At 40.0% G+C, this 14,461-nt stretch overlaps 1 protein-coding gene across 1 annotated transcript in view; it reads left to right on the forward strand.

Moving 5' to 3' along the window:
* The window catches only part of LOC147700596 (transient receptor potential cation channel subfamily V member 6-like), a 256,840-nt gene that overhangs the window by 177,114 nt on the left and 65,265 nt on the right, over positions 1-14,461 (forward strand). Inside the window, exon 2 of the mRNA XM_086928456.1 lies at positions 13,729-13,826. Coding sequence (XP_086784582.1) covers positions 13,729-13,826 — 98 coding nt within the window. The remainder of the gene's footprint in view (positions 1-13,728; positions 13,827-14,461) is intronic.

Consider the following 14,461-nt stretch of genomic DNA (forward strand, 5'->3'; position numbering starts at 1 on the left):
AAGGCGTGTTGGAAGTAGTTTAATAGAGGAAAGCCCTCTGAAGGTCTGGACTTTAACCATGCTAAAAGCTGATTTAGAGTTTGGTGGCTGGGACACTCTGTCAAAACGTGGCGAATATATTGTTCACCATATTTCAAGAGCATTATAACCGAAGGTTCATGTAACACAGCAGAAGAGATCTCTCGCGTTTACATCTAGTACACCAAACACCATATACAGCCCTAAGTCATTAGTCTATTTTACTGATACATACAAGTTGAGGAAAAAGTTGTGGGCAGTAATTGTTTTCACCACAATTGGTCAAAACTATGTGCTAAAGGCGTGTAAGGCTTATCCATGTGATCTCCATGAAGGTGTGTTCACCTCGCTCAAAGATGCAAGTAATGAAACCTCACTAGCAAAACTCCTCGCTCCTCATGCCTGCTATATACTGTCAAGTGCAAGATGCCTCTTTTGTTCTGTTGTTTGATGGAAAATAGCTAAGGATGAAACAATGTCTTGATTATCCATATAATACTTTTACAACCCATGCCTTTACAACACAGTTTTTACATCGTAACAACCATTACAGCGCACGATTTTACAATGCATGCCATCACAACACATTTTTAGAAACTACATTTACAACACATACCATTACAGCTCGTACCATTAAAATGCATTCCATTACAACGCAACAGTAGGGTAAGTGTTGGATAGTGTAGGGGTAAAAATTACTATTCCCACTTCAGTGAGTGCAACAGTAGAGTAAGTGTTGGATGGTGTAGGGTTAAAATTACTATTTCCCATTACTTACCTTTTAATGCCTTGTAATAACATGCGTTGTAGTGGCATGCGTTGTAGCGTTGTAGTGACATGCGTTGCGTTGTAGTGACATGCGTTGTAGTGACATGCATTGTAATGGATGCGTTGGTTGTAATGGCATGCAATGTAAAGGAGGTTGCGTTGTAATGACTGAGTTGTAATTGTAGTGCGTTGTAATGACTGCGTTGTAATGGTTGTTTCCCGTTTTACCACTTTACCCCACAGTAGCTTTTAGATACCAAAGGAAGTTCTACTGATTGAGTGTTACACCTATAATGTGAGTTTTCAGTTCTCAGCCAACCGTACTGAGTACACAAGCTCTCCGTGTTCTCGACACAATCCATAGGGTAGCTTTCAAAGGTTACCTGTGCCGCGTTCAATAATTCTAACCAACACGATGCTTGAAATTGTGTTGACAGCATTATTTGAGTTTTTTTCAGTTAAAGATTATAACAAGGTTTAAATACTGGGATGATGAAAGAGTGAATAACCACTGGCTCAGCCCCACATCAAATATTCAGACGAAAGACAGATGTTTTAATATTGACTTTACACGCAAGAGCCAAAGCTCATTCGTGGATCCCACAGAGATGTGTTAGGTTTTGCCTTTAATCTTCTATAGAACACACAATACAATAAACTACAATCATCACAGCCAATCAGAGCGGCTGAACAACTTGTTTAAGACTTCAATGGAGGCGCCATAAGGCTACACAACCCACTGTGATGACCACTCTTTGCTGTATAGTGAATTATAGTGATTCCAGAACCAGGTTCAGAATTTGAACCAGACAACTGTGCAAAATGATGAAAGTTGTTAAAAAAAGATGTGTGGAAAAAAGGCAACAATACTTCTAGATGTGCACAAGGAAAACAATATTCTTACGCATCCCAAAGAAACTCCTAGGAGTTAGGATGCATCAGTTGTATTTTGGGGTCTGCCGAGCAAGAGTTGAATGCGCGTCTATCCAATGAGCCATAATCACTGACACTGATCTTGAAGACTGAAGCATGTTCACCTGACAGCAGATGGACTAGTTGTGTTTGCAAACACAGCTGCCAGGTCCATGCAGGGTTTCAAGGGACATTTGCACCAGGTCTAGCAGATTTAGAAGCACAAGGAAAACTGTTGAGACTGTGATATGATTGACAGGGAAAATATTCTTTGTGATTTCACCCCACAGCCCCAAACTGTACTAGTTGGTGCAGTTCACCTGAGCAGGCTTCGTGGCAGCATACCCTGGCTATAACATTAATCAAGAGTGGCGGAACAGCTGTCCATGCACTTTTTTGTCCATTCCCACTCCCTCTGACTCCAGCTGTGGTCTGAGAGCTTGTGTGCAAGCTACTGTCCAAGTGCACAAAGATGGCACACCTTGTGAAGAGAGAAAAGCTGGATACACAACACCTGAAGGAACACAGCTGTACTAATATCAGACTTTACAACGCACGCTTTTACAATTCATGGAATGCAACTTGTTGACTTTTACAACACATTGACCTTTACTACACTTTGTTTTATATTGTTGTAACTTTACAACACATTTTTTATTATTATGGCCAATATTCTTTTATATTATTTGGGGGTCTTAATTTGGGGAGGAGCCTGAAACATCTATCTGTATCTTACTTTCACCCTAAAACCCCCTAACTCTTTACTCTACTCATCCCTGAACCACAAAAAACCCTTACCTCCTCTACATCTACCCTCACCTTACCTCTAACTACGCATGCCATAATCTTTTAACCCACCCTTTTTAAAGTGACAAAAAATGATATAGTTTATAAAAAGTAAATGTGTTTTAAACAACTTTAAATGTCCTTCGTTGAACTTACCTGCTGTGTATAGACCTGCCTTGTAACGTCCATCATGGTTTCCACCGCGATGTAAATGTTACATACCTTGCCGTACAACCGAACACCGGAAAAAACACAACCCTTAATTTAGGGTTCAAACTTGAAAAGAAAGCCAGTCACCCTTTTTGTTTTAGAAAGTTTTGTAGAAGCCTATATATATTATAAACCACAAAGCCATTATTATTATTATTATTATTACTATTATTATTATTATTATTATTATTATTATTATTATTATTATTATTATTATTATTATTAATTTAATCTTATAAGGCGCACAGCTACCCAGAGGTTTACCAGCGCCAGCCATCAGGTCATGCACATAGATAATGGTTCATTACGTGACACAGAGGCAGTCGGCCGCCCACAAATGTTAGGTCAAGTGCCACAAAACGGAGGTTTCTCACAATACTTTATTTGCCCAAACCACACAAGGGTGTAACTGGGTATTTCATTAATTGTCCAATTGTCCAAAAATATATAGAGTACATGACCATTTCTCAGAAAATCTGGACTAGCACATCACATGTCTAGTTGAAGTAAATAGAGATTGCAGAACATATCTATGTATACATACATTCCGTCCAATCAAAAGGCGTTAATAGTGCATGTGAGTAAAGCCACAATTGAAGCCCACCTCCTATTTCCATGACTGAGAAATATGGAAACTAATAATACGCGTGGTGTCTATTGAGCAAGGCTTGCTTCATGTTGCAATTCAACGGTCATTAATTTTCATTGTCCAGTCCTTCGATGAAACACACCTGTGTTAGCGCACATAAGGTCACCAGTATGACTACTCCTATAATCAGTGCTTCTAACAGCCACACACCCCCAATTGCAAAGCCAAGCTCCTATGGCTTCCCAGATGCCACCTGTGTGCATTTCTTTTGACTCCATCTGGACCTTACGGGTGTTTTTGATGGCCTTGTTGATAATATTTTGATTATTCTGGATATAAGAGCAACATGTTTGGGTTATTACCTGGCACACCCTGCCCTCCTGTTCCTTGGGAAGAGCGAAGTTACTGGGTCTGTTCCCCCCACCATACTTAACAGGTGTATGTTAGTATATTTCATCCTTTTTTAGTTCTGAATGCTTCTGTCTGACATATGGGGCTGTTCACCCTTAGTTAACAATAGTTCTCACTGTGCAGCACTATCCTAAGTGCCCCCTGGTCAATATTTGGTATATACACCTGGTATATAACTATCTATAATACCTGAGATACTTCTGTCCCCTGAACCCTAGTCATTGATTAGCTTCCTGTGTGGTGGGGCCTGTGGGAAGACACCCTTTATTCCCATTCAACTGGAAATTTGGTACCACTATGTGACTATTCACTGGCCTCTCTTTATATCTGATATGCACATATCCTAACGCTATTTCTAAACTGGGAACTTTTGTAACACTCTCCTCTTTACGTCCATGTCTCATCTAATTTATAATGGAACTTTCATGTAGGTGTATGTGTTTTACTGCTGTAGACAGTAAAATGTGATGTACCTATTACTCTGAAAGTCATTATCTACTGGGCACTGTTAGAGCAGGTGGGCACAAATTCCATATTTCACAATACATGTAGCTGTGCATTATTTTTCTCTTTCAATATAGCACTTTTCCCTCAAAGCATGTTATTTTGTTATTCGTCGTATTCCCAAAGCAGTGTAAAAGTTCAAAGTCTCAATGTCATTCTGTTTGTTAGTAGAAGTTTTTTAGATGAAAGCCGCAGGCCCCATGAGCGTTACGGTTCCACAAACAACTGTTGGTACTCATAGATAATTTTTGGGCCGGCCTTGCAGAGGTGTAAGTCATTGGTGACTTGAAGAATTGCTAAAGAAACCTTTAAAATTATCAGTCTCCTGTACCTTTTATATTGCAGCAGTGGTCCCTATTACTTCAACAATAGGTACTCTAAGACGAAGGTGAGGTGCTCTAGAAAGGATGCTCCAGCAGAATCATTTGTTCAGAATCACAGACGATGCAGGCAGTGAATACTTTTAACTACCCAGCAGGTCCCACATCCCTATTGAGGTGGGCAGAGGCAACTTTGGTGCCTGAACACAATGAAAAATTAATCTTGTTTGACAGTACTTGACCCTATGGCTCAGTTGGTTACCAGTACTTCGGCCATTCAGCTACTTCCATGGTGACAAAACTACAATAGTTTTCTGTTGCTGCTGCTATGGGTAAGGGTATAGGGGCCGGCCTTTTTGTCCTTAATGTTCAGAGCCCGCTTGCACCCTCCGCTCTCCTTGTGGTGTGCAGCATGAACAGTCCTCTTTAGCTCCTACTTGCTGCCTTGGTGGAGCGGATGTTGTACCTGCATGGTGTCGCTGGAGCTGCTGGTGGCGCCGTTGGTGCTTGATGTTCTTGTTCCGGTCCTGATGCTTTCTTTGTGTGAGGGCCATGGGTCCAGGAGATCAGCCCCTCACACTTGGCAGCTGGACAGGCAGTGACCTCTGATGTGGGTGTTCGCAGAGGTAATTTCTCCTTGTACAAGGTTGTATCCATTGGTGTCATTCAGTCAGAAATGGCCTATTGTGCCTGATGATGAGGTATCAACTACTGAAAGCTGAGCAATGGACATGTGGTAATTGTTTCAAACAAATAGTAGTACATCAATCCAGAACAGCTCAGCGGATGCACAGATTAATATTAGGTTCTATCCATATGCTGTACACAGGCATAGTAAAGCTTTGTGTGTTTTGTCAAGACCTTTTGTCACTTCATTGTAACAAGCATTTACAATGCAACGGTCTCGCCTTCGCAAAAGTTAGAGCTATTGGCATTGTAAATGATACATTTTGTATTTATGTGTTGATTTTGAAAACAGATAAATAAATGGCACTGTCATTTACAATGCCAATAGCTTTAGCTCTCGCAAATGCGAGACCTATTGCATTTGCACACACACAGAGCCACAAACACAGAGCCACACACACAGAGCCACACACAGAGCCACACACACAGAGCCACACACACAGAGCCACACACACACACAGAGCCACACACAATCACAGAGCCGCACACAAACACAGAGCCACACACACACACACACACAGAGAGCCACACACACACAGAGCCACATACACACACAGAGCCACACACACACAGCCACACACACACACAGCCACACACACACACAGCCACACACACACACACACACACACACCGACACACATACATACACAACCGCTTCACCCACCAAGCTTGGGAGACCAGTTCCGTGGCTCTGCCCCAGCACTCTCCCACACAGAGGCGGGGGCAGGCTCCCAGGACTCCCCGCTGAAAAGAGGTTAGAGGGCTTGTGGGGGGAAGGGGAAGCAGTGTAGTGGAGGAGGGCACTGGGAGGGGTTGAGGCACCGGGGTGGTCATAGGGAGCACCTACACACTTTAAACGTTACTGCATGCAAGAGATGAATGATCCAATAGTGAAAGAACCCAGGACCATGCGGGAAACCTACATAGCAGAGTCAGTTGGGGCTAACGCTTTAGTCCGAAGACCAATCCAAGCGTGCGACAACCACCAGAAGGCCTCAGCAATGCACGAGCCCTCCCGCTGGTCGCGGCTCGCAGACCGTGGCCCCGCACTTAGGCCCACACCCGCCTCCGCAGCAGCAGGCCCAAGCAAGGCCGTGCCCCCACTCACCGCAACCAGCTCCGGCACCACTATCCTCCCGCAGCAGTGAGTAATGCCTCGCGCTGCACCCCGCCGATAACACCAGGCCTCCACACTGTGTCCCAGCTCCATCGGGGTCTCTGTAGCCATTCAGGGACCGCTGGGTGCCCACGAGGCATGTCGCTCAGCAGCACAGCTCCCCCGCAGTCCGAGCACTCCACACCCAATACTTTTCTGGGGACAAACGCCAATGGCACGGTCACGTTAAAACAGCTTGTAAACGGCCCGAGCATGGGACGCTTGCGTGATCTCCGGCACACACAGCCTGCTGTACAAACCATAAACAGCTGGCTTGTATGTATTTTCATGAGGACAAAAAAAAAACACTCCACGCGCTCGCCATTTCTCACTAAGCCCTGTCCTTTGCAGACTGGGGGCGTGTTTTTCTTTCTCCCCTCTTCTCTATTGGCTGGAATGTAAACAATGGGCGTGTTGTTTTACATTCCAGCCAATGGAGAAGAATGAGAAAGAACGTTAAAAAACACGCCCCTCAATCCTAAAAAGACAGGGTTTAGATGGAAAAAATGACATCACTGAAACCTCTTCTCCAATGGCTGGCCGCCGTTTAGGAAGCCAGCCAATGAAGAAGAGGGGCGGGATTTACCCTCGCTACTAAGAAACATAAAATCTCGCCAGCGAGACTGCTCAGGCGCCGCTTACGCTAGCTGAGACCTAATGTGGACTTGTATAAACAGAGAATACTGAGCCGGCGGTCTCAAAACGTATTAAAGTCTCTCCGTTCTTGAGGGGAAATGTCATAAGTGGATGGAAACAATGTATCGGCATATGTGAAAAATTAGTCATATAACATCAGTAATTTAATCATATAACTCCTCCCCTTTGTGCACACCTTATCCCTTATCGATGTGCAAAACTCAAAACATAAAGAAGTGCATAAGTCCAGTCACAGTAACACAGAATATAAGGAAAAGAACTTAATCAGTGAACAAATATTATGTGTCCTTCTACCCAGATAATCGAAAATATTTGCAACCCCTACTTTACACCAAGCCAGAAAAGGGAATAGAACAGCATCCTTTCACAAACAACCTTTATATTCAATGCTATGTTGTCATTGTGAGCTTATGGCCCGCAGCTACTTCCACTGACGCAGTTCACCTAAAAGGCATTTGGAATCCATAACATAGTGAATCCTGAGCATAGGTATTCAATACTTAGTTTAACCAAACCGGAACTAAACACACAACTAAACATAACATCACCACACATTATTGATTTTTTTCTTCTCTAGCCAATGCACTGCATAAAAGAATGCATTTTAGAGCATCCTACTCACAATCTAAGCCTATAGAAGAGTATCATCCACCAGCCAGTGACCCCTAAAAAGAAAAACATTACTAGGCACACACATGTATCTATGTATAACGAGGTTAGCGCTAAATTAGTTAAAATCTCCAAAACGTCTGGTGCACTGCATGGTATGTGTGCAATTTCTGAACGATTTGTATCCATTGTAAAATATTCAATTTTTCTTACTTATACATTAGTCAGTATAGCTCTTGTCTTACGTGTTCTTTTTCGTCGTGGTGAGTGCTGCATAAGAACTTTACCATATTCCAGTGTTCCGCAAGTTAAGGTTAGATACTATTTGTACACCCCCCTTCCCCATTGCAGAATGCTCACATTCATTAAAATCTGTACATCACAGCACACCAATACTACTTGCACCCTGGAAGGTACTGTATTGAGCAAGCAGTGCCTTCAATGAAGGTAATGTAAAGAAACCCTATATGCAGTATATTTGGGTATGCACATTCCCCATTATCCACATTACACATGACATTTGGCATGAGTCTGGATGGTAGCTTACACTTATAAGCATAGTTCACAAATATGTTTCTGCTTACAATTTTTAGAACCTGTAATACCAATTTCTATTGACTATTTACTGCCTAAGCTTGAACCTTAAGGGGCACACACATAACTTTGTAATGCTATAAAAATGTCTTAGAAAACTTGATAATTTGTGGTGTTTTCTGTGGCAGCTGCACAAATGGGAGTAGGGTAGTCATTAACCTACATGTATTTCTCAGTCTTGCTTGACAGTGCAACTATCACCCCACCTTCAAACTTTCACAGACTTGCTGTGTTCTCTGCTTCTACACAAATACATATCTATTCCCATTCTATTTACTTGTAATGCATATTTTAAAGTAACAAGGGATCCCAAGAGTCTGAAGGGGACCTGGGGTGTAAGTATTTGTACAGGAACAGAAGGTCCCCTACATCACAAAAAATAGATCAAGTAATTAACATCGAGAACCAATGTTACCCATGTCTTTATACATCCAAATGGATTATATATCATTTATTTGAAAGATTTTTTTTTTCCTTTTTATTGAAGTTGTATTCAGATTTATGCAGTATAGATCATAAAATACAAAAAATCACAGCAAAGTAAAATTACATTTGCTTTCAATTTAACGTAATATCAAACCAATTTACTCAAAATAACATCCCCAAATTTGATTGAATTTTCTAATACACCCAACTCTTTGAGCGTATAACAATTCGCTTTTCCTAACCCTTTTCATTTTTTCCAGCCATTCCTGCAGCGTAGGGATATAGGTTGAAAGCCAATTCTGCAATAGTAAAGATCTAGCAACGGCCATTATAATATAAATCAATTTTGCCAAGTGACTTGAAAATGTACATTCAGGATCATAACCAAGTAATAACATTGTTGCATTGCATGGGACTGATAGCATACAATAAGTTTTTAAAAAACCAATAATTTATTCCCAAAAATGCTTAATTTTAGGACAAAACACTATAATGTGTGACCAATTGGCTTGTTCGCAATTGCAATGTCTAAAACAAAAAGCAGAAGCATTGTTATACAGTTTAGCAATTATTACTGGTGTACGATATAATAGCCATTTGCTAAAATACAACATCCGGCGCCAATTGGCACCACGCAGTACACAGAAATTAAACTGATTAATAGTTTTCCATATTTCCGGTGATAATATTAAATTTTCCTGAGTGTACCATTTACGGATAGCTTTAGAAGTCAACTCTACCTCCCGACTTTGTATTAGACACTGTTTCCATGCTCCAGGTTTCTTCTCCAAGTTATTTACAAAAAGATCTAAAACAAGAGTAGAAGTATAATTCGAAATGGTACCGGGATCTAATTGCGCCAACATAGGATAAATTAAATTAGTATAGGAACCAATTAGCAAAAAATTGCCAACAATTCGACCTGACATCTCATTGACAGAGAGCCAAGTCCCGCTGACCAAAAAATCAGCTAATGTTCTAAACCCGGCCCGGCCCCAATTTTCTATAACAATGGGATCGATTTTAATCCTTAAAAAGGAAAACACTCCAATTAAAGGAGTTAGTAAATGAAAGGGTGGAAGTGAATATCTCTTAAGCATTGCATTACGTCGTTTAAAAAACCAATTTAGGATTTTATACCGCACAAATTTGGGTGATTTCGGTACAGACAAAGGGGATGGAATTTGAATTTCTAAACATATCAAATCAAAGAAAAAAATTATAAAACAACGAGTTGCTGCATTCCTATTCTTAAATCTCTCTAAGTACTGTGCAAAGTAAGCATAGTAATAATCTTTCAAATTTGGTAAGGAAAGACCGCCATAATCAGTTTCTGCAGTTAAAGTCCGTATGTCTAATATGGTTTTTTTTTTGCCCAAATAAATTTAGAAAACATAGATTCTATTTTGGAGAAAAAAGTACCAGGCAAATAGACTGGAATTGATGCAAATAAAAAGTTAAAAAGAGGAAGGATTGACATTTTAATTAAATTGATGCGGCCAAGAATAGTTAAAGGCAGAGGGTCCCAACGAGCAAACATTGATTGATTTTTTTTTATTAATGGAACGAAATTGAGTGTATATAAATCCAGAATATTGGAAGAGAACTGAATCCCCAGATATCTTTTAGGTTTTGAATTAATACAATCTTGCAAATCTTTGTGTAAAACTGGGTCTGCACCCCCACAAACCAATATTTCTGTCTTTTTTTTGTTAATTCGGTAACCTCCCAGAGATTCAAACTCTTCAAAAATTTGAAAAATATAAGTCTGTGATTCCAAATCAGGTTTAATAAGTAACATAATATCATCTGCATAGAGTTTGATTTTGGCCATGGAGGTAACTGGTGATGTGATCTGAAAACAATTCCTGATAGCAATATTTAACGGTTCGATAAAAAAAGCAAAAAGAATGGGTGATAAAGGGCAGCCTTGCCTAGTGCCACGTTGTACTAAGATTGAGCCTGCTAATGATTTATTAATAATTATGTTTGCTCTAGCGCCCACATACAAATTCTTTATCAAATTGATGATGCGTTGAGAACTGGCAAACGTAGATAAAATAAGAAAAAGGGTGTCCCATACCACCAAATCAAAAGCTTTTTCTGCATCTAAAAGTAAAACCAAGGCCTGTATCCCACGTGCTTCAAAATAATCTAATGCTTCAACTAAAAAGTGTGTATTAGTAAATAATTGTCAGCCTATTATAAACCCGTTTTGATCTGGATGGATCAAATCCGCCGTATGATCATTAAGACGGAGTGAGAGAAGCTTAGTAGTTATTTTATAATCTGAATTTAATAAAGTAATTGGCCTGTAAGAATTCGGATCTTTAGATTCTTTCCCTTTTTTAAAAAAACTAATAACTGTACCTTCATGGAAGGATTCCGGGACTTGCCCTCCTTCCAGCATTGAGTTCAACAATAACAAAAATAAGTCACTGAGGGAACTAACGAAAACTTTAAAGAATTCTGAGGGGAAGCCGTCGGGACCACAAGCCTTACCTAATGGAAGGTTTTTTACAACTTCTTCCAATTCTGCTTTAGACAAAGGTCTTTGCATATGCCTCTGATCTTCGAGGGGTAAACTTGGAATTTCATGTCGGTCTAAAAACTCTGATAATTTTTGTTGATCAAAAATATGTTTTATAGAGTAAATACTATCATAATGTTTAAGCATAATAGTATTTATTTCAGCCTGGTCAAATGTATCGAAATGAGTAAGAGGGTCTTTTAAGGAATGAATCAAATTTGAAGCCGCCTGTTCTTTTACTTGCCAGGCTAGAAATTTCCCTGAGAAGTTACTCTCTTCGTACACTTTTTGTGATTGTTTCCGAAACACCATTTCACTTTGCTCATAATAATGAGCGCTGAGCGCTTGTTTAGCTTCCCTCAATTGATTTACAACTGCATAATTTGGTTGACGTTGATAGCTTGATGTTAAATCCTGAATTTTTTTAAGCAAAGAGTTCCTTTTACTTTTCACAACGTACCACTCAGCCGCATCCTTACTAATAAGAATCCCCCGTAAAAAAGCCTTTAACAAATCCCAGATAACATGAAGAGGGGCCGTGCCTATATTTCGGTTAATGTACTCTGCTATCTCCAACTTTAATGCTGATATCCAATTCAAATTCTGTAAATACATTTTATTAAACATCCATCTTTTCGAGACCTTAGTAGTCTCCGCATAGTCAAAATTAATCACTACCATAGCATGGTCTGAAAAGCCATTGTGGTAAAATCTCTGAGAACAAAATTTAAGCTGTCTAGAAGTTAGAAAAAAGTCTATACGAGATGAGGATTTAAACCTTCCTGACCAGCAGGTATACTCCATTTTCAGAGGGTTTCTCACACGCCATGGGTCACATAAACCAAGTAAAGATATATAATTTAGGATAGTCTTAAGGGATCTAGGCTTAGACTGCCTCTTAAGAGATGATGTGGAGTCTAAATTAGGGTTCATGAGTATATTAAAATCGCCACCTATAATGATATCTCCACCGACCAATAGAAGAGATTGAAACAGAGCATCATAAATCTGGGGATTATCCTCTATATTTGAAAGATAAAGAAAACATAAGAGTGGGGCAGCCTTCAGAAAAGAAGTGAGTTACTAAACTCAGGCATTTGAACAACCAGTGGCCGTAATGCACTTCATAATTGGGCCACCACCATATGAAAAACACCATTTCACATAATAATAATGATTCAGAAATAAACAAATATGTATCGATGGCAGGTGCCATGAAAAGTAAAACGGTATTGCCGGTGGAGAATAAGTTACAAACAGACCTAGGTCATACTCTCAACTCAGCAAAAATACAGGGCATAGTGGATGGATCATCGGTGTCAACCATAGAATGGTGGGTACTGAATCAAGACAGATTGGGCGAGAAAAAACACTCCAAAGGGATGGGGAGTACACCTAAAACTAGAAGGTGAGGGACCTACTGAGATGAGAGTATCACCTAGGTCTGTATGTAACTTATTCTCCACAGGCAATACCATTTTACTTATCCTGGCTCCTGCCATCAAATCTTGGATTTTCCTTCCTTAAGAATTGGCATTGGTCTGTAATTTTACTCCATCGCTGTCGGGCTCCAGGCCTTGCCTTATCAGAATAACAGGCACATGTCTCAGGCATCACTTGTTGTGTCCTGAAGATGATCCCTTTATTATATTAAGGATCTAAATTTCTTTGACTTTAGCACCTTGATACATATTTGTTTATTTCTGAATCATTATTATGTGCAATGGTGTTTTTCATATGGTTGTGGCCCAATCTTGAAGTTCATTACTGCCACAGTTTATTCAAATGCCTGAGTTTAGTAACTTACTTCTTTTCTTAATACTGTCCCATTCTTATGTTTTCTTTATCTTTCAAATAAATGATATATAATCAATTTGGATTTATATAGGTAACATTGTTTCTCTGTGTTAATTACATGATCTATTTGTTGTGATGTAGGGGACCTACTGTTCCAGTAAAAATGTATACCTGTAATGCAGAATAAATCATCATTTTTGTAAAGCCAGACCTATTGACATAGTCAATGTTTGTTTTCTCCTATCCTGCTTTCCCTGTAGCTCCTCAACTCTTACCTCTGACAATCTTTTTATGACGCGTTCTTTCTTTTTTCCCCACCACCCCCATTTCCTGTGCACTTTGACGGTTAACGACAATGTAGATCTGACTGCAAATGCTGTAGACTGCCCTTGGGGATGTATCAGGCTCCCTAACAATTTTACACAGTGTCAATAGGGCAAAGCAACAGTTTCATGACCTGATGAAATTACCATTGACTAACACCATACTATTTGAACCCAGGGAGTAGATGAAAGGGAAACATAAGCTTATCCCACTCACAGTGTCCAAGTACCTGATATCTGCATACACCTATCTGTAACCTGTGGTATCTAATTTTAGTACAGAATTACTCTTTCACAGCAGGGCTTGATTAAGTATAAAAATAAAATACAGAGACTCTGGGTCCAGGGGTGCAACATATGTCCTCAACTGTGATCTGTCAATTGTTTCATGTGTACACAACCTGGTAGCTCACTTTGATTTTTCTTTCCAGAATATGGGAATCACCGTTACTTTTGGCTGCCAAGGAGAACGATGTCCGAGCTGTTCGAAAACTGCTCGATTGTCCATCGACCGACCTATTCACAAGAGGTAGGGAACTTACAATGCACATAGTTCCCACCAAATTTCCAAGTAGCGGGAGCATATAAATGTGTCAAACAGAGGCTTTAACTATCTTTATGTTTGTGTACTTCCCTTTTGAACACACTAGAGGTGCTGCTCTCTAGCCTCACAACCCTAGTTTTAAGATGGTACTTACTTAAACATGTTATTTTCTTTTATTGTGTTCTGTGTTCTCATCCGTAAATTTAATAAAGGTACCTGTGAGATTTTCGTTAACCAAATGTACTGGTTGAAAATTATACCATGTTTGCTTGTCTCTTTTTATTGTATAGAAAATAACCAATTTTTATAATGATCAGCTGTCATTTTATCAACAACATTGCCTAAAAGTGCTCTAAAACAAATAGCAGATGTCACAGTAAAATTGAAAATGTAAGTATGAGATGAAAATATAGGGATGAAGCCTTTCTTTTTGATTGTGGACTAGAGTGCAACCCCAGTGGGTCTTCCCAGACTCACCTAAGACCTCAGAACATCTTTTCTTGCAGAGCTTGGGTTAGGTGGTGGCCTATTGGCCACTGCAACATATTCACCTTTTGAGAGCCATGTAGTCACTATTTTTGCTCATAGGCGGTAGGCTATAGGGCTGGTTTCAGAGCTGG

This window comes from Lissotriton vulgaris, chromosome 7, assembly GCF_964263255.1.
Source record: "Lissotriton vulgaris chromosome 7, aLisVul1.2, whole genome shotgun sequence".
In the NCBI taxonomy this organism is placed as follows: Eukaryota; Metazoa; Chordata; class Amphibia; order Caudata; family Salamandridae; genus Lissotriton; species Lissotriton vulgaris.